The sequence below is a fragment of the Notamacropus eugenii genome, chromosome 3 (assembly GCF_028372415.1).
Source record: "Notamacropus eugenii isolate mMacEug1 chromosome 3, mMacEug1.pri_v2, whole genome shotgun sequence".
Taxonomy (NCBI): Eukaryota; Metazoa; Chordata; class Mammalia; order Diprotodontia; family Macropodidae; genus Notamacropus; species Notamacropus eugenii.
Genome location: NC_092874.1, coordinates 134424164 through 134452081, shown reverse-complemented (window position 1 = coordinate 134452081; position 27918 = coordinate 134424164). Strand labels below are relative to the sequence as shown.

The 27918-nt window shown below is 38.3% G+C and overlaps 3 protein-coding genes and 1 pseudogene across 7 annotated transcripts in view; 1 reads left to right on the top strand and 3 right to left on the bottom strand.

Moving 5' to 3' along the window:
* Nucleotides 1-27918, top strand: part of LOC140533324 (ankyrin repeat domain-containing protein 26-like) — a 96951-nt gene that overhangs the window by 28535 nt on the left and 40498 nt on the right. For all 5 annotated transcript variants that reach the window (XR_011976877.1, XM_072652938.1, XM_072652937.1 and 2 more), the window contains exons 7-9: nt 17633-17709; nt 25381-26484; nt 27634-27866. Coding sequence is in view for 4 of the 5 variants with exons in the window: in XM_072652938.1 (XP_072509039.1) it covers nt 17633-17709; nt 25381-26484; nt 27634-27866 (1414 nt within the window). In the remaining variant the exon portion in view is untranslated. The remainder of the gene's footprint in view (nt 1-17632; nt 17710-25380; nt 26485-27633; nt 27867-27918) is intronic.
* LOC140533329 (ubiquitin-ribosomal protein eS31 fusion protein-like) lies at nt 3016-3489 on the bottom strand (annotated as a pseudogene).
* On the bottom strand, nt 10746-12759 carry LOC140533326 (hsp90 co-chaperone Cdc37). The gene has a single exon (XM_072652947.1). The coding sequence runs from the start codon at nt 12677-12679 to the stop codon at nt 11753-11755; it is 927 nt and encodes a 308-aa protein (XP_072509048.1). The 5' UTR covers nt 12680-12759; the 3' UTR covers nt 10746-11752.
* Nucleotides 13387-15190, bottom strand: LOC140533327 (pleckstrin homology domain-containing family A member 3). Its single transcript, XM_072652948.1, has one exon. The coding sequence runs from the start codon at nt 14837-14839 to the stop codon at nt 13940-13942; it is 900 nt and encodes a 299-aa protein (XP_072509049.1). The 5' UTR covers nt 14840-15190; the 3' UTR covers nt 13387-13939.

Here is a 27918-nt window from a genome sequence, read left to right as displayed (position 1 = left end):
GAGGCCATGGAATATTGGAGTGAGGGAGATTTCTGTTCCGGAGAGACCTGCAAACCTCTCGCGGGGGGTCCTTCGCGCTGTGGACTGGGCGCCGGGACTGGGAGCTGAGTGCAGCCCTGCAGCGGCTGTGACACCGTGAGGAAAAGATCCGAGCAGGCTACGGGGACGAGATATCCTGCGGCCACGGGGGTCCCTCCACCCACAGAGGGACCTGCAAACCCCTCGCAAAAGGTCCATCGTGCTGCAGACGCGGAGCCCAGCCCAGACCGGCGGCGGCGGCGGCCACGGCTCCGAGAGGTACAGATCCGAGCAGGCTTTAGGGACGGGATATCCAGCGGCGGCACAAGCCCCCCCACCCACAGGTGACGAGGGTCGGTGAGAGAGTCTCTTTGGCGGGTCAAGAGGGGAGTGGGGTGCCCCCATGGCTCGGGCCCCCCCGGGAGATAGAAGCTGAGAGGCGGCTGCAGACAGGGGCTCTCCAAGCGGGCAGGAGCCTGGATCCATTGTGGAAGGTCTGTGCATAAACCCCCTGAGGGAACTGAGCCTGAGAGGCGGCCCTGCCCTGACCTGACCATCTGAACTTAATCTAACACTGAATAGCAGCCCTGCCCCCGCCAAAAGCCCTAAGGCTGGAAGCAGCATTTGAATCTCAGTCCCCAAACGCTGGCTGGGAGGACCACGAGGCGAGGTGGGTGTGAGGAGAATATTCAGAGGTCAAGCCACTGGCTGGGGAGAATGCCCAGAAAAGGGAAAAGAAATAAAACTATTGAAGGGTACTTTCTCGGAGAAAAGACACTTCCTCCCTTCCTTTCTGACGAGGAAGAACAATGCTTACCATCAGGCAAAGACACAGAAATCAAGGATTCTGTGTCCCAGCCCACCCAATGGGCTCAGGCCATGGAAGAGCTCAAAAAGAATTTTGAAAATCAAGTTAGAGAGGTGGAGGAAAAACTGGGAAGAAAAATGAGAGGGATGAAAGAGAAGCATGAAAAGCAGATCAGCTCCCTGCTAAAAGAGAACCAAAAAAATGTTGAAGAAATTAACACCTTGAAAACTAGCCTACCTCAATTGGCAAAAGAGGTTCAAAAGGCCAATGAGGAGAAGAATGCTTTCAAAAGCAGAATTAGCCAAATGGAAAAGGAGATTCAAAAGCTCACTGAAGAAAATAGATCTTTCAAAACTGGAATGGTACAGATGGATGCTAGGGACTTTATGAGAAAGACAGATATCACAGAACATAGCGAGAAGATTCGAAAAATGGAAGATAATGTGAAATATCTCATTGGAAAAACAACTGACCTGGAAAATAGAATCAGGAGAGACAATGTAAAAATTTTGGGACTACCTGAAAACCATGATCAAAAGAAGAGTCTAGACATCATCTTCCATGAAATTATCAAGGAAAACTGCCCTGAGATTCTAGAACCAGAGGGCAAAATAAATATTCAAGGAATCCACAGAACACCGCATGAAAGAGATCCAAAAAGAGAAACTCCTAGGAACATTGTGGCCAAATTCCAGAATTCCCAGGTGAAAGAGAAAATATTGCAAGCAGCTAGAAAGAAACAATTCAAGTATTGTGGAAATACAATCAGGATAATACAAGATCTAGCACCCTCTACATTAAGGGATCGAAGGGAATGGAATAGGATATTCCAGAAGTCAAAGGAACTAGGACTAAAACCAAGAATCAGCTACCCAGCAAAACTGAGTATAATACTTCAGGAGAAAAAATGGTCTTTCAATGAAATAGAGGATTTTCAAGTATTCTTGATGAAAAGACCAGAGCTGAAAAGAAAATTTGACTTTCTAACACAAGAATGAAGAGAACCATGAAAAGGTGAACAGCAAAGAGAAGTCATAAGGAACTTACTAAAGTTGAACTGTTTACATTCCTACATGGAAAGACAATATTTGTAACTCTTGAAACATTTCAGTATCTGGGTACTGGGTGGGAGTACACACACACACACATGCACACACGCACACATACATAGAGACAGAGTGCACAGAGTGAATTGAAGAGGATGGGATCATATCTTAAAAAAAAAATGAAATCAAGCAGTGAGAGAGAAATATTGGGAGGAGAAAGGGAGAAGTTGAATGGGGCAAATTATCTCTCATAAAAGAGGCAAGCAAAAGACTTATTAGTGGAGGGATAAAGAGGGGAGGCAAGAGAAAAACATGAGGTCTACTCTCATCACATTCCACTAAAGGAAAGAATAAAATGCACACTCATTTTGATAGGAAAACCTATCTCATAATACAGGAGAGTGGGGGACAGGGACACAAGCAGGGTGGGGGGGAGGATGGAGGGGAGGGCATGGGGAGGAGAATGCAATCAGAGGTCGACACTCATGGGGAGGGAAAGGATCATAAGAGAATAGAAGTAATGGGGGACAGGATAGGATGGAGGGAAATATAGTTAGTCCTATACAACACAACTAGTATGGAAATCATTTGCAAAACTACACAGATTTGGCCTATATTGAATTGCTTGTCCTCCAAAGGGAAGGGGTGGAGAGGGAGGGAGCTAAAGAAGTTGGAACTCAAAGTGTTAGGATCAAATGTAATGTTCTTACCACTGGGAAATAAGAAATACAGGTTAAGGGGTCAAGAAAGCAATCTGGCCCTACAGGACAAAAGAGAAGACGGAGACAAGGGCAGGGAGGGAGGATAGAGGAGAGAGCAGATTGGTCACAGGGGCAATTAGAATGCTTGGGTTTGGGGGGGGGGGGAGGGGATAAAAGGGGAGAAAATTTGTAACCCAAAATTTTGTGAAATAAATGTTAAAAGTTAAATAAAAAAAAACCATCATAATTAAAATAAAGCATACTCTAGCCTTACCTAGATTCTTTAAAAATGTCATTTTGCTTTCCAATCAGTTCTCACATCTGTACCTTTTTTCCTCTACAGCAATGAGTTTTTAATAAATTTTTCATGATACATAGAATAAGACAACCTGTATTTTAAATCTTTTGTAATAGCTGACTTTTTAAATTAACACTTATGCATTTACTTGTCTTCTGGCTTATTGAAGCAGCAGTTTAGATAACATTTGGCAAATTAATGTCTGTCAAAATGGCTAGCCATAAAGACTCCAGCACCACATTCATCAGAAGAGCATTCTTGTCAAAGGCGGCTAATCTTGCCATTCTCATCAACCTTATAGTACTTCAGAACAACAAGCTTAACCTTCTTTTTCTTATGCTTGTTCTTTTTGGGAGTGGTGTAAGACTTCTTCGTTCTCAGCACTACCATGATACCTCAGAATAAGATATAGGGCAATCTCCTTCTGAATGTTGTAGTCAGACAATGTACATCCATATTCTAGTTGCTTGCCCACAAAAATCAATCTTTGTTGAGCAGGGGGAATACCTTCCTTGTCTTGTATCTTGGCCTTGATGGTTTGACCTGAAGGGTGATGATCTTCCCAGTCAAAGTCTTCACAAACTTCTGCATTGTGGCACTGGGTCCATCTGAGGACAGAGGAAATGTAAAAGGAATTATCAAGGGCAATGGATGGAAAGTAAGGAGGTTCCTCCATGGAGTGCAAAGCGTGCAAATACTCCTATATTTTAATTCTTAAAGGGATGTTGTGGCCCTATCTTTTAGCTATTTCTTAATTCTAATTTTTCAATTAAATTTCTTTCTGATTACATAAGACATAGATATAATACATTTGTCAGTCCTATCACCCTCACTCTAAACCCCTTCCCCACCAATGCTATCCTTTTATCAAGAGTTTCTAAGACTATTGAAACCCATCTATATTATGTGACAAACAAAGTTACATTCCTTGCTTGTTTTTTGAAGAATCTTTGAACTGCTTCTTACCACACTAAATAAGTCTAAGAAAAGCTGCTATCAAATCAGAGCCTTCAGCTTGTAAATTGGAACTGAGACCTACATGGCCACTACTCTAACAATCTGTTTAGGCTAAGGCTGAAGATAGAGTGCTATGTGCCTAACAGCTGGAAAATATTCTGTTATACTAATATTTTAAGGGAATCAGGCTCACTCTAGTAGAAAGACCACAGATTGAAGTCAGAGAACCTAGTCTGAAATCCCACCCCTCATACTCGCTGTATGAATGTGGACAAATCACTTGACATTCCTCAGCTGCATTTTTCTTCTCATCTCTAAAATAATGGGATTGGACTAGATGTCCTCTGAGATCCCTTCTAGTTCAAGGTTTATGATTCTAATATTTTATTGCTCAAAATAATGGGATCACTAGTACAATGAAAAGTGCCACATATCAGCAGCTACATATATGGCAAGGAGAGTTTGAAATTTGTTGAAATGAACGTAATGTAAGCATTTTAGTTGTTTAATTCTTTTGTATTTTATTCTCTTTTTTCAGTAACAATAGTAACTCAGATAGTGTTATAATATTTTCTTTTTTTCTTAGTAGTATTTTTTTCCAGTTACATATAAAGATAGTTTTCAACATTCATTTTTGCAGAATTTTGAGTTCTAAATTTTTCTCCCTTCTTTCCTTCCTTCCTCCCTCCCCATGATAGGGAGCAATCTGATATGAGTTATATAGGTACAATTATGTTAAGCATATTTCCACATTAGTCATGTTGTGAAAAAATAATCAGAACAAATGGGAAAAAGCTACAAGAAAGAAATACCAACAATAACAAAAAATGAAAATCATGTGCCTTGATTTGCATTCAGACTCTATAGTTATTTTTTTGGATATAGATGGCATTTACCATTGTGAGGCTTTTGGAACTGTCTTGGATCATTCTGTTGATGAGAAGAGCTAAGTCTAAGCTTAGTTAATCATCACTCAGTGTTGCTGTTGCTATGAACAATGTTCTTCTGGTTCTGTTCACTTCACTTGGCATCAGTTCCTACAAGTCTTTCCAGGTTTTTTCTGAAATTTGCCTGCTCATCATTTCTTATAACAATACTATTCCGTTACATTCATATGCCACAACTTGTTCAGCCATTCCCTAGTTGATGGACATTCCCTTAAGTACAAATTTTTGCCACCACAAAAAGGGCTGCTATAAATATCTTTGTACATGTGAGTCCTTTTGCTTGATCAAAGTGTATATGCCTTTGGGCATAGTTTCAGATTGCTCTTCCAAATGGTTGGATCACAACTCTCATCTCACAACTCCACCAACAATGCATCAGTATTCCAAATTTCCAGCATCTCCAACATTTATCATTTTCCTGTTTTGTCATCTTAGCCAATCAGATAGGTGTGATGTGGTACCTTAGAGCTGTTTTAATATTAGTTTCTCTAATCCATAGTGATGTAGAGAATTTTTTCATATGACCCTAGCTAGCTTTAATTTCTTCATCTGAAAACTGCCAGTTAATGTCCTTTGACCATTTATTAATTGAGGAATGACTTCTATTCTTCTGAATATGACTCATTTTAGAAAGGAGGCTTTTATCAGAAACACTGACTATAAAAAGATATTTCTTGGTTTTCTGCTTTCCTTCTAATTTTGATTGCATTGGTATTGTTTGTGCAAAGACATTTTAATTTAATATAATCAAAATTATCCATTTTGCATTTTATAATGTTCCCTATCTCTTGTTTGGTAATGAATTCTTCCATTCTCCATAAATCTGACATGGAAATATTCCTTGCTGTCCTAATTTGCTTCTGGTATCATTCATTCTTTATGTCTAAATCATCTACCCATTTAGCCTTATCTTGGTATAGGTTGCAGGAGTGGGAGCCTGTGACCTCAAGATTACATGTGGCCATCTAGGCCCTCAGATATGGCCCTTAGACTGAATCCAAACTTCACAGAACGAATCCCTTTAATAAAAGCTTTTATTCTGTAAAATTTGCACTCAGGCAAAGGCCATACCCGAGGACCTGGATTTCTGGCCACACATGGCCATGAGGCCATAGGTTCCTCACCTCTGGTTAGGGTGTAAGATGTTGGTCTATGCCTAGTTTCTGCCATACTATTTTTCAGTTTTCCCAGAAGTTTTTGCCAAATAGTGAATTCTTATCCCAGAAGCTGCAGTCCTTGGGTTTATCAAACAGTAGATTACTGTAGGTATTTCCTACTGTCTTGTGAACTTGATCTATTCCCCTGATCCCCTACTCTATTCCTTGGCTAGTACCAAATAGTTTTGATGGTTGCCACTTTATAATATAGTTTTAGATCTGGTACAGCCAAGCCGCCTTCCTTTGCACTTTTTTTCATTAATTCCCTTGATATTCTTGACCATTGGTTCTTCTCGATGAATTTTGTTGTTATTTTTTTAGCTCTATCAAATAATTTTTTGGTAGCTTGATACGACAGTGAATAAGCATATGAATTTAGTTAGAATTGCCATTTTTGTTATATTTGCTTGGCCAACCCATGAGCAACTGATATTTTTTTAGTTGTTTAGATTTAACTTTATTTGTGTGAAAAATGTTTTTTTAATTGTGTTCATATAGGTCCTGAATTTGTTTTGGCAGATAGACTCCCAAGTATTTTGTATTCTTTACAGTTATTTTGAATGGAATTTTTCTTTCTATCCCTTGCTGTTGAGCTTTGTTGGTAATATATAATAGTGGTTTTATCTTATAGGCTGCAAGTTTGTTAAAGTTTTTAATTGTTTCAAGTAGTTCTTTAGTTGATTTTCTAGGGATCTCTAAATATACCATTATCTCATTTGGAAAGAGTGATAACTTTGTTTCCTCGTTGCCTATTTTAATTCCTTCAATTTCTTCTCTTACTGATGAAGCTAACATTTCTTGTACACTATTGAATAATAGTGGTGATAATGAACATCTTTTTTTCACACCCTGATGTTAATCTTAATTTTTTTAATGATCTGATCTTAATTTTGTCCACAAAGATGACATGAGGGAATTTGTGAAGTGCTCTGCTGAAATTTAGATAAAGCATAATGACAGTAATACCCTGGTCAGTCAGTGTAGCAATTCTGTCAACATGTGAAGATAGTCTGGTATGACCTGTTTGAGCCACTTCCCAATGAAATCATGAGAGTGGGTAAGATCAACGAAGACTATCAAAACATATTATAGTAACTGCAATAGTATCTGAGGCTATGTAAGGTCAAGAAATAAGGTACGCTAAGGAAAAAAAAGCCTTTCAAATTTAGCATTTAAGATACCACTGATAACCTTGGACTAAACCATTTCATTAGAGTGTGAGGTCCAAAGCCAGATAAAAGGGTTTGACTAGTGAATATAACTGTAGTAACAAGACAGGGAGGGGGAGATAATGGATAATAATAACTTGAGGGGATGCCATGAAAGATGGGAGAAACTTTAAAGACCTAGAAAATATTGTATATTCTGGTGTTTATCCTTTTCATACATCATTGCCCTTTATTTGTACTTTTTGAAATGAGTATAAAAATAGTTTAGTCATATTTGAAAAGGGAAGGCTTCTACTCTCTAAAATGTCATTTTCATGCTAAATTTGTAATGTATATTGAAAGCTAAAAGATTAATCTTCAAGAAGTTATTCTGAAAAAAGCTGTCTTCTAGTCAAATTAAAGTTGTTTATATTTGAAAAAAGTGATGTAACTATGCTTAGAAGAAATGGGAGTACTTGTTAAAAAAATACAAGCACTGAAGGGATTCTAATTGTAAACATTTTCTGTGGAAAAATATTTCAGCCTGGTGTATAGAGAGGGGGCCTCAAAGCCCAAGAGACATGATTTCAAGTCTCATTTCTGACACATAGTGGCTAGGTGACCCTGGGCAAGTCATTTATCCTCTAAGTGCCTGCCCTAGGAAATTCTCTAAGACTATAAGTTGCAGAGAAGGTACCAGCCTACATTATTAGAGGAGAGTTTCCTTACCTGGGAGTTCTCTATAAATAAATCACAGGTTCAGAGTCTATTTCCTAATCCTAATTGATTTGAAAAGTCATATGTACATGTTACTTTTAAAAGGTTATCACAAAAGAATAACTGAGATAGATTTTGATGCCAGGGGTAAGAGCTAGTAATCCAAGAAAAAAAGGATAGATTGAATAAAAGAAAGAAAATGATTGTTGGTATTTTCCCTAAGAGATAAAATACAAGAAGTAAAATAGAGTCATAAAGCTAGTTGGTAATTTAAGTGACATCCTGTGAAAAAGTTAAATATTATGTCAGGTAGATAAAACTGATGTACTATTTAACTCCAGTATGTCCTTATCAAATGCATCTGATTGGGGTTCTACCAGTACTTCTCAGAAAAATAAGTGTTACAGAATTTCCAAGGATTTGAATTTTAATGGGAGTCATTCTTACCAGTCATTGCCAGTGACCAAAAGTCAGTCAGGATCCACAGTTTCTTTTTTTCAAAGAAGATGAAGCAGTTGAAGCCAAAAGTGGCTCTGAGACTGGGTTTAGGGTTATGATTCTAGGAAGAATCATAGAAACAGTGTGAACCACAGCTCCCCCTAAAAAAAAGAGGAAAGTAGGGAAGGTAATGAACAAGCATGTAGAGTTACCATTCTGAATTTTCCTTAGGTAGATTATTTGCTCAATTTGTTACATTCCAATCTTTGTTGGTATAGATAAGCAAAATAAATGATAAAGTCATGTGGTGACAAAATTCGTTGCCTATTTTTCCTCCTCTCTTGCAGTCTAGAATCTAGTAGGTGTCTTTTAAAGAGGTATTTTGATTTTCTCTTCTAATCACTGTAACATATTCCATAAAAAATGAAAGGGGATAGTTTATGCCTGTGCGATAAATTAGCCTTCTGTCTAATTAATTGTGATTTGCTACTTCATTTGTTTTAGTGTTTCAAATCCTAAAACCATTAGGCTATATTTATATAGGCTCATATTTGCATATAAAATCATTTATGAATGATTTTTCTTTTTTCTTTCATTTTGGATTATTTATAGCTATCTTCCCCAAAGCTAAATATAATCAATTTAACTTTCCCCAAGTATTAAATAAACCTCGTTAGTTGATGCTTCCCAGTAATTACTTCCATAACACTGGTTTGAATGTAATATGATTGCCATACTAGGGAATATCTTCTCTTTTAAAATAGTTATTTATTTTTAGTTTTCCATGTTCACTTTTATAAGAATTTGAGTTTTAAATTTCCTCCCCCTCCTTCCCCTTTTTTCTCCCTAAGATGAAATGCAATATGATATCGGCCATATGTGCACAACCATATTAAACCTTTTCCATGTTAGTCATGTTGTAAAGAAAAATTAGAATCAAAGGGAAAGCCTCGAGAAAGAAGAAACAAAAAAAGAGAAAATAGTATACTGTGAGCTGCATTCAGACTTCACAGTTCTTTCATTGGATGTGGATAGCATTTTCCATCATGATTCTTTTGGAGTTGTCTTAGATCCTTGCATTGCTGAGAAGAGCTAAGTCTATCATCAGAGTTGGTTACACACACATGGTGTTACTGTTGCTGTGTAAAAAGTCCTGGTTCTGCTCACTTCACTCAGCATCAGTTCATCTAAGTCTTTCCAGATTTTTCTGAAGTCTTTCAACATTTGTTGAACAATAGTATTCTATTACAATCATATACCACGACTTGTTCAGCAATTTCCCCAATTAAGGGGCATTCTTCAGTTTCAAATATTTGGCCACCACAAAAAGAGCTGCTTATAGCAGCTATAAAATGTTCATGATATTTTTGTACATGTAGGTTCTTTTCCATTTTGTTTTTTATTTCTTTATGATACAAACATAGAATTTCTCTTTCTACCTCTTGTTACTGGACTTTGTTAGTAATATATAGAAATGACTATGATGTATGTGAGTTTATTTTATATCCTTCCATTTGCTAAAGTTGTTTATTATTTCAAGTAGTTTTTTTAGTTGATTTTCTAAGTATACCATCATATCATCTGCAACAAATGATAACGTTGTTCTTTGCCTTTTCTAATTTATTCAATTTCTTTTTCTCCTCTTCTTACTAAAGCTAACATTTCTAGTACAATATTGAATTACATTGATGATAATGGACATCCTTGTTTCACACCTGAGCCTACTGGAAATGCTTCTATCTTATCCTCATTACATATAATGCTTGCTTATGGTTTTAGATAGATGCTACACATCATTTTAAGGGAAACTCCCTTTATTCCCGTTCATTCTAGTGTTTTTATTGGGAATGAGTGTTGTATTTTGTCAAAAGCTTTTTCTGCAGCTATTCTGATAATCATAAGATTTCTGTTTTGTTGTTTGTCTACATGGTCAGTTATGCTTACAGTTCTCCTATTATTGAACCACCTCCACATTACTGATATAAATCTTACCTGGCCATAATGTATTATCTCTGAGATAAGTTGCTATACTATCTTTGCTAATATTTTATTTAAAATTTTTGCATCCATATTCATTAGGTAGATTGATTCTTAATTTTTTTGCCCTCTGTTTTGGCTCTTCCAGGTTTAGCTATCAGCACCATATTTGAATTACAAAAATAATTTGGTCAGTTTTTCCTAATAGATTATATAGTTTTAGAATGAATTGTTCTTAAAATATTTGATAGCATTCACTTGTAAATCCATATAGCCCTGGAGATTTTTTTCTTAAGAAGTTCATTGTTGGCTTCTTCAGTTTCTTTTCTAAAATGGGATTATTTAAGTATTTTATTTCCTCCTTTATTAATCTGAGCGATTTATATTTTTGTAAGTATTCATGCATTTCACGAAGCTTGTCAAATTTATTAGCATACAGTTGGGCAAAATAGCTCAGAGTTATTGTTTTAATTTCTTCTTCATTGGTGGTGAATTCTCCCTTTTCACTTTTGTTACTGGTAATTTGATTTTCTTTTTTCTTCTTTTAATCATATTAACCAAAGGTTTATCTATTAATTTTTTCATAAAACCAGCTCTTAGTTTTATTTATTATTTCAGTAGTTTTCTTAATTTCAATTTTATTAATCTCTCCTTTGATTTTCAGAATTTCTAATTTGTTATTTAATCGGGGATTTTTAATTTGTCCTTTTTCTAGATTTTTAGTTGCATGCCCAGTTCATTGATCTCCTCTTTCTCTATTTTATTCATATAACCATTTAGAGATATAAAATTTTCCCCAAGAATTGCTTTGACTGCCTCTCATAAGTTTTAGTATGTTGTCTCTTTGTCATTCTCTTACTTGATAATTTCTTTTTTTTTCCTCAAAATCTTTTATTGGAAGATGTTTGCCAGTTACCCTCACCTCAAAAATAGACACAACAGCACACTAACGGGTTAATAACAGTGCCCAGAGCCATGCCTACAACCCTAGTCAGCTCTAAGTCCCAACCAAGCACCTTCCCTCAAGACCCGGTACCAGCTCCCACTCCTACTGGGCACAGGGCAAGATAATGACTGATGGGGGGAAGGGGGCAGTGATGGTGGTACACAGAGCCATTTGGAAGCCCCTTCACACTCAAAGCAGATATCTGGATCAGAGCTGGGACAGAGGGGGTGTTGGGAGGAATGCCAGCACTGGGGATTTGGTGTGGAAAGCGAGCAGGAGACTCAAAAGCTCACGGATTTTATATATTCTTATATTTGTTGGTTTTGTCATCTTAAAAGAGAGTCTGGTATAAAGTTTGCAGCAGGGGCGGGATCAGACGTTGCCTTTCTCCTCTTCTTCGACCCTGCCCTTCCTGGCCTCACCCACAAGGTCTGAAGCTGGGGCTTCATCTTCTCCTTTCTCCTGCCCTCCGGCTGCCTTTGCATTGGGGACCCAGAGGCCTGAGTCGATGCAACGCTACATGTGATATTTTGCTTCCGCAGGGTCCATTTTGCTGATGGTGTCTTGAAGCATCTGTATGTCCTTAATGTCAAATCATTTCTGGAGCTCCACAGGCAGTGCCTCATAGACCTCCACGGGGTCTAGACCCCCGGGGCCCAGTCGCTTCTTCCGCTCTTCCTCCTCATACTCCTTCATAGCTTTCTCAATCCGCACTTTGGCATGGCCTCTCACCCGCTCTTTGAAGGACTCTAGCTCATCTGTGAAGCCTTCCATGTACTGCTGGTCGGCTGTCTTGATTTTGGTGAAGAATTGTCTGAAGCAGGCGCGGGGATCCACCTTTAAGCTCTTGGCCAGCTCCAGAATGAATTGCATAACAATTGTCTGATGAGCCACTTGCTCCATGAGGGCACATTTCTCTTCCACTTCTAGGTCAATGCCCCAGATGACCAGGTAGTTGGCAGTTTCCTCGCAGACCAGGTGTGGGTTTTCAGATAGGTACTTCTGGCTGTCATCCCAGCGCCAAAGCATGGCAAAGTGCTTAATCTGCTTCTCATGCTTCTCTACAAAGGTCTTGTGCTTCTGTTCTTTCTGTTCCTCAGAATCTTCCTCCTTGTCTGGCTTAATATTGAACACACTTTTGCTGAAGCCATCCTTGCTCAGCGTGTCTACATTCCACGGCATGTTTTTCTCCTTCTTGCGCAGTTCATCAAGCTTTTGCTCCCAGCTCTTTTCCTCCTTCCGCAGCTGCTGGGCCTCTGCCTGGAGTCGCTGTACCTCTGCTTGGCCACCTTTGGGCTTGGCCACCTCCAGCTCCTTCAGTTTCCGCTGACATTCGGCCACTTTCCGCTTACACTCCCTACATCCTTTATCTAGCTCCTCCTTCTCCTTCTGAAATTGCTCCATGCGTTCCACTCGTGCCTGGTGCTGCCAGCGGAAGAGGCTGGCCGTGTCGATGTTGGGGTGCGTCTCGTCCTCATCGTCTGACACCTCGATGTGGTCCCACACGCTGTAATCCACCATCTTGGCGCCAGACCGATCCCGCCTAGCTCGGGTTCCCTGCGGCTACGGCGCCTCCGGCCAGACCCCTGCTCGCTCCATCCTGGCTCTCCTTGATAATTTCTTGAAAGATGCTGTTGAGGCTCTTTTTTTTTTTGATCATGCCTTTCAGGTACATAAATAATTCTTAAATTATCTCTCATGGATCAGTTTTCTAGGTCAATTGTTTCTCCAGTGAGATATTTTACCTTTTCTTCTATTTTTTTCATTCTTTTGATTTTGTTTGACTAATTCTTGGTGTCTCCTAGAGTCATTAGCTTCCACTTGCCCAATTCTAATTTTTAATGAATTGTTTTCTGCAGTTAGCTTTTGTACCTCCTTTTCTATTTGGCCAATTCTTTTTAAGAAGTTTGCCTCAGTGAATTTTTTTACCTCTGTTTCCATTTGACAGCTTCTCTTTTTTTTTTTTTTAGCACAAAAAAAAAGAATTTTATTTGTTTTAAAATGAGCAAATTCACTGCAACATTAACCTCTTTTTCCGATACAATGCAAGTAACAACAAATGTACATCTTAAATTTGGTTGGTCACAAATCAGAATGCTATCCTCTCTTTTTGATGCAGCAGAAAGTAATAAATAAGTGAAAATTAAATACTTCATATCAACAGTTTGGTATCAACAATTCAGCAGCACCATCCCCACACCTGAAGGACAGCACCGTCTGGTTTTATAAAAAAATACTTGATATGTCACGTCACTTGGGCTAAAGATATGTTAAGATATTAGTTGTTCCTTTTGTTCTTCAAGGAAGACAATGTGATCACTGTCCACCGGTGCAGTAACACATTTTTAACAGGGGCAAGTGACCAGTTGGTCCATGGCACAATCAAATAATTCACACCTCTGTCAGAATGAAACCTGTGCAAAAGGCTCCGTGTTTATAAGCGACAATACAAACTGACGATGCCGTCAGTCCTTCACACTTTTTAAAAAAATATCTACATTTATCCTCATAAATGCCTAAATGTTAAACCATCATTTGTTCAAAGAAAGAGATGCACATTCATACTGTGAAGTTATTAGGAAAATACTCTCGCAAATAAACTATATAAAGATAAAATACACTTCAAAGGTTTTTTTGTAATTGTTGGGTTTTTTAAACATTATTCTATAAAGTGCAGAGAAATCCTTCTAAGTAAAGGGAAAAAACTACTCCCTATAACAACAATATAATTACAGCAGCTTTTGCATAGCAATACTTACAAAGTTGAACACTTCAGTTTCCTCAGGAAGAGAAGGATGGAAGAACATCTTCCAATTCAGATCTTTTTTTGGACACGGTTCTGTTTTCTTCGGGAATGGTTGCTGACGCCAAATCTCCATTAAGAATATTTCTTGAACAGTGAACAGGTCTATCTGGGTCTTCAGGGGGAATATCATTGTAGTCTGTATCTGAATAGGTTCTTCTGCGTCTCTGGGAGATCCGGTGAAGTGAAGGCCCTGGTTCTTTTACAGTGTGACTAGTCCTCTCTGAGCTGTAAGAACCAGGATGGCTGATGGAACGCTTCATCATTTGAACTGGTGAAGGTGATACAGGAGAAACCAAAGGATCTGGATGAGGCAACTGAAACATCTCTGGTTTAAACTTGGCATTTGCTATCTTCACACATTCCTCGAGTGTGGTGATGAATGTGTTACATGTGGCACTAAGCAGAGATGAAGCTTCATTCATATTCTCTACACTGGGGGATGAATGACTGTCATCATGATGGACGAATTCTTGTATAGTATGAACTTGCTGCATTAAGAGGTCACAGTAGAGGCGAAGTTCAGACATTTTGGTTTTCAGAGATTCATTGGTTTCACTTATTTCTTTTTCCTTTTTTGCTCTAGTGTCAGTCAAACACGCTTTCGCACTGCCCAGAGCGACTAGCCACCTCTGCCTCTCGGCGGCATTCACAGCTTTCATGTAGAAATGCTGCTCTCCTGGAATGATTAATTCCATTCTTGTATTGTCTGCCGGGTGGACTTTAATTTCACAAACTGCCATCTTTATGCTTCCTTTGCTCCCTTTGCACACATCATCCTGTGAATCATAATAGGATAATATCCCATTATCTAAAACAAACCAGCGAGGTTGCCAACCTGTGAGATAATTGGTCCACTTGTACAGAACCCCCTCCATCCTTCAGATCCCGGCCCGCCGCATCCTCCTCGCGGGCGCCCCGGGCTCGGCCTCCTCCTCTCCGGGCGCCGCTGCTCCTGCTCCGGCGGCCCCTCCGCGGGGCCTGCGCCTTCGGCCGGGGCGGGAGTGGCCGCGATCACAGTTAGCCCCTGTGGAGGGGGCTCCCCGCGCCGGGAAGGCGTGCGCGGTCCCGGTCCCGGCCCCGGCCCCGGACAGCAGCGGCTGGGCAGCAGCGGGGCGCTGGCCTCGTCATTCCCCGCCGGGGCTCGCGGGCGGTGGGCGAGCCGAAGCCTGAGCGTGCGCCGCCGGCAGCTGCCGCGTGCCCCGCGCCGGGCTGCCCTGGCCCCTTCCCGGCTCTCCCGGCCTGGCTCCTCCCCTCCTTCCCCTCGGGCTTCTCCGACAGCTTCTCTTTTTTAAGGAGATCTTCTCCCCAGTGTACTTTTGTACTTCTATTTCCATTTGACCAGTTGTACTTTTAAGGAGTTATTTTCTTCAGTCAATTTTTATCCTTCCTTTTCCAAGCTGTTGACTTTCTCTTGCATACTTCTCATTTCTTTTTCCAATTTTTCTTCCACCTTTCTTATTTGACTTTTAAAATCTTTCTTGAGTTCTTCCCAAAAGGTTTTTCGGACTTGGGACCAATTCATATCCTTTTGAGGTTTTAGATATAGGTATATTAACAACATTGTCCTCTTCTGATTTTCTGTTTTGTTCTTCCCTGTCATCATAATAATTCTCTATGGTCAGTGTTCTTTTCTTCTTTTTTCTCATTTTGTTTGCCTATTTCATGGCTTTTAAATTTGAACTCTCCTGCTGCAGCACAAGGGGTACTGTCCCAAGGTCCTTGTGCTGGGGAACCAGACATCTAGTCATTTGCTTTGTGTGCTGGGGCCTCAGGTGTTGGCAGCTGGGAACTTTAGGCATCTGGCAGTTTAACTGGTGCTGAGCTGGAGTCCTAGGGAAGGTGGTTGGTCTGTGTTGAGGTCAGGTGGGGTTTTTCTACTTTTTCCCTGGGCTACACTAAAGAACATGGAGGTTCCACTGCTGGAAGATGCCTGCCTGCCTACGGCTGTGCTAAAGCATATGGAGGTCAGCTTCTGGAGGATGCTTGCCTGATTTGGGTGATGCCAGAATACATGAGCTTGAGTCCACTGTTTCCCCTGGCTATGCCAAGGTACCTGGTGGGTCCTGGTATTGATATTTGCCTGCTTCACCACCCTGGGGCTCAGAATTTCTCACTGGTTTGCTGAGGTGGGGCTTGATGCTGGCTTGCTGGGATGCCTCCTGTCCTGCACTACACTCCCCATTTTACCCAAGTGAAATGGACCTCCAAGTTTTCTGGGCTAAGTCTGCTTCTCCCTGTCTTTCTACTGTCTATACTGTTCCAGGATTTTCCTGGGATGCTATTTTTTAGGGTTTTTAGAGGTCAATAAGAGAGAGTAATTCACTGCATACTCCACCATCTTGGCTCCTGGAAGTCTGGAATGTTTTTTTAATACTATTGTTAGAAGCTCCATAAATTAAGATAATTGTGTCATATTCAGGTGCAATTGTTTATGTTGGTTTGGTTTCAATAGATTTATTTGACCTGTGGCATATATTGTTATCTCTTCCTAATCTTTAGAAGTTCTGTTAATCTTTTCACATCTGTGAATTTCCATGTTATCATGCTCTATCTCACTCTGAGGTAACTAAACGTTTTACAGTGAATTTCAAATTAACTATTGGAGTATTATCTACATAGCTTATTTTCATGGGTTTTTTTTTCTTTTGGGCTTATAGAGTTACTTAATAAAAAAGGTCTCATTTGCATTTATTTCCCTATGCACCATGATACTAAGGAAGAAGACTTTTTTTTCCTACTTCTTATAAGACAGTCCTGGCCAGTGGATTCACATATTAAGCTTTAGGTTTTCTTCTCTCTGTCTTTTGAAATAGTCGGATTGTCTTTTTTTAATTGTTTTTATCCTTTCACTGCCTAAGTCATGATTCTTTTTCCCTGAACTTAATATACCATCTGTCCTATCATGAGTTAAATTTAAAAATGAGTTCTCTTGTTTTCTCACTTTTCCATTCTTGTCTCAGGGAAGTCTGTTATTTTTGAAGGAGGCATGTGAATACCAGGGAGTCTGTTCTAGTATCTTTATACCACTAAGCTTTCCTTCAAGGATGTCTGGCTAGTTATCCAGAGAAATCTAGTTCATTGTCTCTAACCTTGTAGATGTCTCAAGCAGAGAACATTTCGTAGAAGAGAGAAGGAAGGAGTTTTTTCCACCCCTCGGTCCCAATTTCCAGTCAGTTATATTGTCCTCATCCTCATGATCCTGTCATTCTATACCCTATCTCAGTATTTTCCCATCAACCCAGATCTGCTCTTTGTTCTCTTGTACTTCCCCAAACTCAACCTCATGGTCTTTGGTCATGGAGAAAATTACTGCTAGCCTAACTAATAAATTGATCTTGCACAGATCATTGTCTCTCAGTTTACCTTTCATTTTCAAATGTAACAGTTTCAACTAGATTAAATATATAAATCAATCTTCACAGCTTTCTGTGATTTGGTGTGAAATGAGCATCTCACAAGAAACTCAAAATGTAGCAGTAGATTGAGATTACAAAATAGTCAGCTAAATGCATAATTACTAAAATTGAAATTTCTTACCTATTTTATAATAAATTATAATAGATAAAATATAGCTGTGATGACTACCATTAGCATTAATGGGGGAATTTCATTCATGCAAGAAAAGTAATTCTAAATGAAATATTTTTTTTACTTAAATATTCCTATAGATTTAACACAAGCATTGGAATTTAAGGAGTCATCAGAGGAAAGTCAAGAAAGTTTTAATGAAAGTAACCCAGAACAGGTATGTAAAAATGATGTTCAAATTTCTGTTATGTTACTTCAGTAAATCTTTACTTCAGTAGCCTTTCATGCTAGTTTTATTAGAAGTTTTTCAGAATTTAGTTTACTTTTAAATGTATTTTTGTCTGATTTCAGAAGTTGAAATTTTCTTTGGAGGTACAGGGGCCAACTCCAAACCTCATCCCTAGTTGTATAATAGTAAAGAAAGAGTCCCTGAAGAGTGTTTACTGCTGTCATTTTTATAAATTTCTTCCCATGATAAGGAAACTAAATTATACTACTTGATCAAATAATTATTTTGCCCTCAGTAGGTAATATAATTGTGGTAACAGAATTGCCATGGATGCATGTGAAAAAGTATCTTAGGCCTGATTTCTTTCTTATAGCGTGGCTGAAATTTTTAGTCACTAGTGGTAAAATAATAACCTGGAATGTCAATATCTGGCAATGTATATCATTTTAGACAAGTGCACTAAATTCTATCAGTCTTTTACATTAAAATGCCATACTAATAAAACCTTAGCATTGGTGATCAAAGTCATTCTAGTCTATCCTTAACCCAAATAACCAATCCTGTCTATAATACCCCCCCCCCAAAAGTAGTTGAAGACTTTCTATGACTAAAAACTTACTACTCAAATGAAGCAGCCCATTGTCTATTTGAATAGTCCTAGTTGGGGATGTTTTCCTTAGACTGAGCTATAATTCACCTTCCTATAATGTCCACTGTGGGTTTCTGCTTCTGACTTAAAGAGTAAAGTGGAGCAAGTTAAGCCCTTCTTCATATTAATTCCTCTAAAGATTTGATGACTATTTTCCTAGCATCCCTTAAATCTTCTTTCCTACTGACTAGACATCTCTAGTTGCTTAGCAGACCTTCTTGTGATATGAATCATGGATGACTTTTAAGCTCTCTTTTAGTTCCTTTGAAGACACTGAAGTTTTCCAGCGTCCTGTCTAAGCATAATAATACAGATGTGGTCTGACCAGGGCAGAGTTGTGGATTGTTATGTCTCTCACTAAGGATGCTGTACTACTATTGTTGCAGACAAAGATCTCATTAACCGTTTTGATAGCCACATCAGTATTAAACTTGTGGACCCCTAATAAATATGTCTAAGTCTTTCTCTCAGGAACTCTTTTGAAAAACTTTCTCCCATACATAGTTGTTGTTGTTTTTAATCCAAGTCCAGGTTTTACATTTATCCCCTTTTAACCTGTATCATTTTATCACCAGCTCATTGTTCTAATCTATCAAAATCCTTTAGAATCTCAGTTCTGTGACTTATTTTATCAGCAGCCTTTCCCAATTCCATGACATCTACAAATCTGATAATAAGCATTCCATATATTACTCCATGCTGATTATCAGTTTAAAATGGACAGAACAAGACTAAGAATAAAGCTACTGATTGCCCTCTAGATTAAATTAGCGTTCCTTGGATCTTCCCAATGAAGCTGCTCCAAACCTACTTAATTTTCCTTTAATACTGTCCATGTTTTTATCTATTCCATTTTTCATGTAGTCCACAAGCATTTTGTAAGAACCTTTTTCTTTTTTTTCTTTTTTTTCTTTTTCTTTTTTCTTTTACTTTTTATTTATTTTTTTATTTTTTAATTAAATTTATTTATTTAACTTTTAACATTCATTTTCACAAAATTTTGGGTTACAAATTTTCTCCCCTTTTATCCCCCCCCCCAAACACCAAGCATTCTAATTGCCCCTATGACAAATCTGCTCTCTCTTCTATCATCCCTCTCTGCCCTTGTCTCTGTCTTCTCTTTTGTCCTGTGGGGCCAGATAGCTTTATATACCCCTTTACCTGTATTTCTTATTTCCTAGTGGCAAGAACATTACTTGACAGTTGATCCTAACACTTTGAGTTCCAACTTCTTTAGCTCCCTCCCTCTCCACCCCTTCCCTTTGGAAGGCAAGCAATTCAATATAGGCCAAATCTGTGTAGTTTTGCAAATGATTTCCATAATAGTTGTGTTGTATAGGACTAACTATATTTCCCTCCATTCTATCCTGTCCCCCATTACTTCTATTCTCTTTGATCCTATCCCTCCCCATGAGTGTCGACCTCAAATTGCACTCTCCTCCCCATGCCCTCCCTTCTATCATCCCCCCCCACCCTGCTTATCCCCTTATCCCCCACTTTCCTGTATTGTGAGATAGGTTTTCATACCAAAATGAGTGTGCATTTTATTCTTTCCTTTAGTGGAATGTGATGAGAGTAGACTTCATGTTTTCTCTCACCTCCCCTCTTTATCCCTCCGCTAATGAGTCTTTTGCTTGCCTCTTTTATGAGAGATAATTTGCCCTATTCCATTTCTCCCTTTCTCCTCCCAATATATTTCTCTCTCACTGCTTGATTTCATTTTTTAAGATATGATCCCATCCTCTTCAATTCACTCTGTGCACTCTGTCTCTATGTGTGTGTGCGTGTGTGCATGTGTGTGTGTGTAATCCCACCCAGTACCCAGATACTGAAATGTTTCAAGAGTTACAAATATTGTCTTTCCATGTAGGAATGTAAACAGTTCAACTTTAGTAAGTCCCTTATGACTTCTCTTTGCTGTTCACCTTTTCATGCTTCTCTTCATTCTTGTGTTTGAAAGTCAAATTTTCTTTTCAGCTCTGGTCTTTTCATCAAGAATACTTGAAAATCCTCTATTTCATTGAAAGACCAATTTTCCCCCTGAAGTATTATACTCAATTTTGCTGGGTAGGTGATTCTTGGTTTTAGTCCTGGTTCCTTTGACTTCTGGAATATCCTATTCCATGCCCTTTGATCCCTTAATGTAGAGGCTGCTAGATCTTGTGTTATCCTGATTGTATTTCCACAATACTTGAATTGTTTCTTTCTAGCTGCTTGCAATATTTTCTCCTTTACCTGGGAACTCTGGAATTTGGCCACAATGTTCCTAGGAGTTTCTCTTTTTGGATCTCTTTCATGCGGTGTTCTGTGGATTCCTTGAATATTTATTTTGCCCTCTGGTTCTAGAATCTCAGGGCAGTTTTCTTTGATAATTTCATGAAAGATGATGTCTAGGTTCTTCTTTTGATCATGGCTTTCAGGTAGTCCCATAATTTTTAAATTGTCTCTCCTGGATCTATTTTCCAGGTCAGTTGTTTTTCCAATGAGATATTTCACATTATCTTCCATTTTTCCATTCTTTTCTCTTTGTTCTGTGATTTCTTGCTTTCTCATAAAGTCCTTAGCCTCCATCTGTGCCATTCTAATTTTGAAAGAACTATTTTCTTCAGTGAGCTTTTGAATCTCCTTTTCCATTTGGCTAATTCTGCTTTTGAAAGCATTCTTCTCCTCATTGGCTTTTTGAACCTCTTTTGCCAATTGAGTTAGGCTAGTTTTCAAGGTGTTATTTTCTTCAACATTTTTTTGGGTCTCCTTTAGCAGGGAGCTGATCTGCTGTTCATGCTTTGACTTCATGTCTCTCATTTCTCTTCCCAGCTTTTCCTCTACCTCTCTAACTTGATTTTCAAAATTCTTTTTGAGCTCTTCCATGGCCTGAGCCCATTGGGTGGGCTGGGACACAGAATCCTTGATTTCTGTGTCTTTGCCTGATGGTAAGCATTGTTCTTCCTCATCAGAAAGGGAGGGAGGAAATGCCTGTTCACCAAGAAAGTAACCTTCTATAGTCTTATTTCTTTTCCCTTTTCTGGGCATTTTCCCAGCCAGTGACTTGACCTCTGAATATTCTCCTCACACCCACCTCACCTCCTGATCCTCCCAGCCAGTGTTTGGGGTCTGAGATTCAAATGCTGCTTCCAGCCTTAGGGCTTTTGGCGGGGGCAGGGCTGCTATTCAGTGTTAGATTAAGTTCAGATGGTCAGGTCAGGGCAGGGCCGCCTCTCAGGCTCAGTTCCCTCAGGGGGTTTATGCACAGACCTTCCACAATGGATCCAGGCTCCCGCGCTTGGGGAGCCCCTGTCTGCAGCCGCCTCTCAGCTTCTACCTCCTGGGGGGGGGGAGCCTGAGTTATGGGGGCACCCCACTCCCCTCTCGACCCGCCAAAGAGACTCTCTCACCGACCCCCGTCACCTGTGGGTGGAGGGACTTGTGTGGCTGCTGGAGATCCCGTCCCTGAAGCCTGCTCAGATCTGTACCTCTCGGTGCCGCAGCTGTGGCAGGTCTGGGCTGGGCTCCGCATCTGCAGCGTGACGGACCTTTTGCGAGAGGTTTGCAGGTCCCTCTGTGGGTGGCGGGACCCGCGTGGCCTGCTCAGATCTTTTCCTCTTGGTGCTGCGGCCGCGGCAGGGCTGTACTCAGCTCCCAGTCCCGGCACCCAATCCGCAGCGTGAAGGACCTTTTGCGAGAGGTTTGCAGGTCTCTCCAGAACAAAAGTCTCCCTCGCTCCAATGTTCTGTGCCCTCTGGGTGCAGAATTCGCCGTGAGTTACTTCTTTGTAGTTGTTCTATGGGTTTTGGGTTCGGAGCTATGTGTATGTGCGTCTTTCTACTCTGCCCCCAAGAACCTTTTTCAAATACGTATTGAAATACAGGCACATTGTATCTTTGACATTCCTTGAATCTAGACTTCTATTCTCTAGTCTGCTGACAATTTCAAATAAAAAAAAAACTAATAAGTTATCTAGCATAACTTGTTTTTAGTGAAGGCATAGAAATTCTTAATTATCTGTCCTTAAAATATTTTTCTTTTTTTGAAGTATGCATGAACTACTACTTTGAACATTCAGGCTAGAATTTACCAGGACTCGAACATTCATTCACCTTTTTCTAGTCCCATGGCAGCTCCTTGCTAAACTGTAACTACTCAAAGATGTAAGACAAAGATTCTTCAGCCCTCGATGCAAATTAGTTTCAGTGTCTTGAGATGCTAATTCTAATCATGTAACTTGAACTCAATGAAGATGGTGTTGTGATGCCCCATACTGTAGAGCCTCCTGACAATGTCTTCCTTAAATGAAATTAGAATTCCAAAACCATCATTCACATGCTCTATAATAGGGAGAATCTTATCTTACAGTCTTGTTATCATGTTTCATTTAGTTGTTATATCCTGCACAAACAGGAGGCAGGAGGGGGCGTGAAAGATGAATTTCATCACAGTCTTACCCTCCCAGAGAATCTTTCTAATACCAGGTTCCAGTTCATAACCAGGGCCTTCAATCTTATACTTTGCCTACCCAGCTTTCTTCACTATATCACTGCCCTGTAAATGACCCTTGAAATCACCATTTCAATGTTATTTCCTAATAATCAGAAATTTGTTATTGTATAACTTGACTTCATGAATATATTATAGACCTATAATCTAATTATTGCCCAAATAACACCACAATCATCAACAAATCACTTGGATAAATAATTTCTTAGAATGCATAGATTTCAGCTGAAGGAGTAGCTATGATATGCAATAGAAAGTGCTTATGATCTAGAACTACAGTAACCTTTTGAGCCCTTACTATTACATGAAATGATTCTGTCATTGTGTTCATTAAAAAAATAATGGTTTCTCTATCATTAATTAATAAAACAATAATTAAAATAACCACTTTAGAAAGTGGTATGTACCCTAACACTGGATGTCTCCACCTGGAAGCAAGCTGGGATATTGTAGTTAAGATTTCTGTCCAGAAGTCACGAACTAGTTTCCGTCCAGCTTAGAGATTTGGTAGATCTATGAATTTGGAATATAGTGAAAATCAGTCAAATAAAATGTTGCCATCTCATTTAATGAATTTTCAAATGTCCAGTTTGAGGGAAATGATATTGTAGGTAATTTAAAGTAGTTTATTTTGGTTTGGACAGCTAAATGACATAATAGAGAGAGTGCCAGGCCTGGAATCAAGCTGACTTCAGACAGTCACTACTTGTATTACCATTGTCAAGTCACTTAACCCTGTTTGCTTCAGTTTCCTCATCTGTAAAATGATCTGGAGAAGGAAATGGCGAACTACTCTAGTATCTCTACCAAGAAAAAGCCAAATGGGGTCACAAAGACTTGGCTATGACTGAACAACAGAAAAAGTTCATTGTGGTTATTTGTGAATGATAGAATGTGATTCTGCCATGTAAACATTTTAATATAATTTATTCAAGAATATTTATATCAATACTGTGGTTTATCCCATGTAAACTAATGATGGGATTATAGTCCCAGTACATCTGAACATTTGGAGATTCTTGTTTTTAAAGTCTGATCCATGGTTCTTACTTATAGTAGGGTCATGGAATCATGTCTTACTTAACTGTTTTGAAGCAGTCACTTCTTACCCCATAGTACCCATTAATTCTGTTGATGGATCTATCTTGTACATTGTAATTATTTCTTATTTCCTGTTCAGAATTACGTACAAAATCACATCCTTCCTCCTGCCAATTCCTACCCTCCAAGTTGTAAAATAATCAGAGAGGGGGTTCTTACTGGAACCAAACTTAGATGTGCACAGTCTATATAGGTATATCTTGTGACAATACAGTTATTTTAAATCACATTTTAGTTACCCATAGACTTATGCCATAATTTTAAGTTGTTATTTTTACACTTATCATTGACCTTCAATTAAAAAAATGTAAAAGTCAGAAATAGGTAAATATATAAATGTAGTAAAGAATCTCACTACTTAAAAGGAATAGTGAGGGGAGTTTTCTATACCATCCCAAGTTTATACTTTATTTGGTTTGATTTTTTTGATTAGACAGAACATATCTTTATTCTAATTTTAGACCATTCAAATTTTAACCTATTTAACCTAATTTGAAAAGTATTGTAAAAAAACATCTGAAATGGAAAATTGTTCCTGTTTGTTTTGTTAGGAATATAGTATGGTACATTTGCTCTAATCCAGAATACTCTGGATAAAACTTACTTTGAAATCTTATTTGTTGTGTCATCCAGGGAAAGTTTAAATAATTTTTATCATTCCTTTGAAATACAGTGATTTGGTAGTAGGTAAGTCCTAAGCTTAAAGAATAATTTTAACAATTAGACTGTAGGTCTGGCCTTGCCGCAGAACAGCTACCATAATATTACAGACACAACCTGTTGAAGATCATGGCATCATTGATCTAGAAAGCATCGTAAGATACGGAGTCCAAGGGGTGCTCATCAGTTGGGGCATGGCGAAACCAGTTTTGGTACATGATTGTAATGGAATATTACTGTACTATAAGAGATGATGAGCAGGCAGATTTCAGAAAAAACTTGGAAGTGATGCGAAGTGAAGTGAACAGAACCAGGAGAGCATTGTACATAGTAACAGCATTACTGTATGAGGAACAACTGTGAATGAGTTAGCTATTCTCAGCAATACGATGATCTAAGACAATTTCAAAGGACACAAGATAAAAAATGCTATCCACCTTCAGAGAAAGAACTAATGAAGTCTGGATACAAATCAAAGCACACTGTTTTTCATTTTCTGTGTGTGTGTGTGTGTGTGTGTGTGTGTGTGTGTGTGTGTGTGTGTGTATTCCCTTTTCATCTGTGTCTTCTTTCACAACATTACTGATATGGATAGAACGTGTATAACCTGTATAAAATTGCTCACTGTTTCAGGAAAGGAGGAGGTGAGGGAGGGAGAGAAAATTTGGGGAGAAATAAAATATCATGAAAAAAAGAATAATTTTAACTATTGTTTGTTTATTCTTTAATATTTCTTCTTCTATATTTCATTACTCTAGAATAACGTTACTTTGGAAGCAACCAACATTCCAGTACAAATAGCACCTAAGAAACAAGAAAAACCACTTAATTTTCCACTTTCTTTGAAAAGAATGTCTCAAAGACTGGAACCCAATAAGGAATCTCATAGTAGCGATGTGTATTTACATGAAGATTCAAATTGGGAAGAAAGGTATGAAAAAATGTGGGTTGCAAAGGAGAAAATGGAAGTCAAAAAGAATTTTAAAATCATTACAACTGAGTTAAAGCAGATGTTTGGTGAAATTTCTGAAAAGAACAAAATTGTTGCTCAGCCTCCAGAGAAACTACATGAAGAAGAACCACAAGATGGCTTTGAAAAGGAATCAGAACAATTACAGGAGGCATCCCCTAATATAGCAAATAACTCAAGTGATACTGAGGCAGTGGAGAAATATGGAGGCCCTCTCAATGTAGGAGTTCAGCCGTTTCCTGAACAAAGGGAATACAGTCTGGAAAATGCTGTTTTACAGAATTTAAAGCTCACTTTCCAAGAAAATGTTCTTCAGTCATCTTCTAATCTATGCTCAGAAAGTAGCAGCCTACAGCATGAGAATGATAATAATCCAGAAATTGAATGTATTTGTAATTTAAATGAAGAGGATGTTGCGTATGATGCAGAAAATACAAAAATAGCCAACTCACAAATAGCAGTAAATGAAATGAAGGAAGATGGAGCAGTTGGTATGCAACTGGCAGGAAGTCTGAACAGAAATACCCCAAATTTGAGAGCAGGTTCAGGACATTTGCTACAAGTAAGTGGTGTAGGAAGCCATTTTGGTGTCTGGCATACTTGCTCTGATGATATGAAATCAATCACCCAAGAAAAAAAGCCTAAACTTACTGCTGCAACAAAACTTAATAAGATAACAAAACTAAAAGAAAACTTATTCCACAGCAGTGAACACAATGCCAGTAAGTCTCCAAATAAGCTAAGACACTCCCTTCCATGTAGTGACAAAATGCCAAAAACGCACCTGGATAAAGATTTAAATCAAGATATGCACATATTTGAAAATGAGTTAGGAGTGTTGCAAGTAGAATTCTTGGCTTTTGAGGAAAAGAAAATACAGCTACAGAAAGAGGTAGATTCACCTGTTGCCACTCTACATTCTGTTTATCAATCATCCAGTGTAACTGATTTTTCACATGAGGAAAATGCTGTGTTTAAATGTTATATCTAAATGTTAAAAGTTATATTTAAAATTGAATGAAGGAATATATCCAGAAGCCTTTTTTTTATAGTATTTATTTTGGTCATCTAAATTACTCCATCAGATTCCAAAATATTTTGTATGTAAACAAGAAATTTTGCAAGCAGACATGCAAATTGGAATATTAGTCTATATGGCCAAAAGAACAAGGATAAGCCTAAAGATAATTGGGGCACAGGCCTAAAAGAAATATAATGAACTGAGGTTCTCTTATCCAATATCCTGTAATATTTTATCCTTGAAATAATTTTTCTTTCTATGGATATTTTTATTTTCTTAGCCAAGTGTAAGATGTTGTCTTAAAGTATTGAAAATAGAGGCTAACATTAGGAAATTTCTAACAAATCCACTTAACTAGATTAATTCTTTTATTGTGATCTGCTATGTTCGTCTTTACTGACTTTACTAAAATCACTAAGCTTTATTCACGTTTTTTGCATTTCAAAATAAAATGAAACACATTTTTGCTAATTTAATTAGTATCAATTTTCAAAAAAAAAATCATTAGTAGAGTATTTCTCAAACCCACAACTAATATATGACAGAGTTGGGCCTTAAACCTAGATCTTCTGACTAGAAGTTCAATGCTCTTCTTCTTGAATTTAGTAGTTTTTAAAGTATTTTCATTTGCTATACATAGTTATCGTCTTAGCACATAGAGATAATATAAAATGTCAGCAAAAGATGGAAAAATAATGGCAAAACACTGATGTCTAATACCACTTGAACATTGATTAACTTTAGAGACCATCAAAATAGTACAATTCATTTAATCACTGAATTTGATTTTTTTGGAAGGAGCATTGGTGATCATCCAGTCAAACCCCATCATCTTATAAATAAAGAAATTTTAGGTTAAATCACATGGCAAGGATCTCTTGGCTCATCTGTACATTCACATTTTTTCTTCTAAGAGCTCCTTGGACTAGTTAAATAGCAGGTCTAATACTTGTCCCTAAGTAAATACAATTTTTTAAAAATAAAGTGACAATTATACTAAGTATTAAGCTTTACTTTTAGATTGAAGAGGAACAGAAAAAGCATCAACACAATGAAATTGAAACTTTGGAGGGAAAAGATGATGATAAATTAATTGAAAATAGAATTATTGGCAACATTAATGAGCTGTTTTCTGTGGAGAGCAATCAGCATAGTAAAGATGAGGAAAATAATATCCCTGGGGAAGAAATTCCAGTAGTGAGAATTTCTTCTTTCAAGGAAAGTTCAGCAACTGTCCACCATCATTTTAAGGGGTAAGTTTGTCAGAATATTTAATAGCAGTATTATTATCAAATGTTAACATTA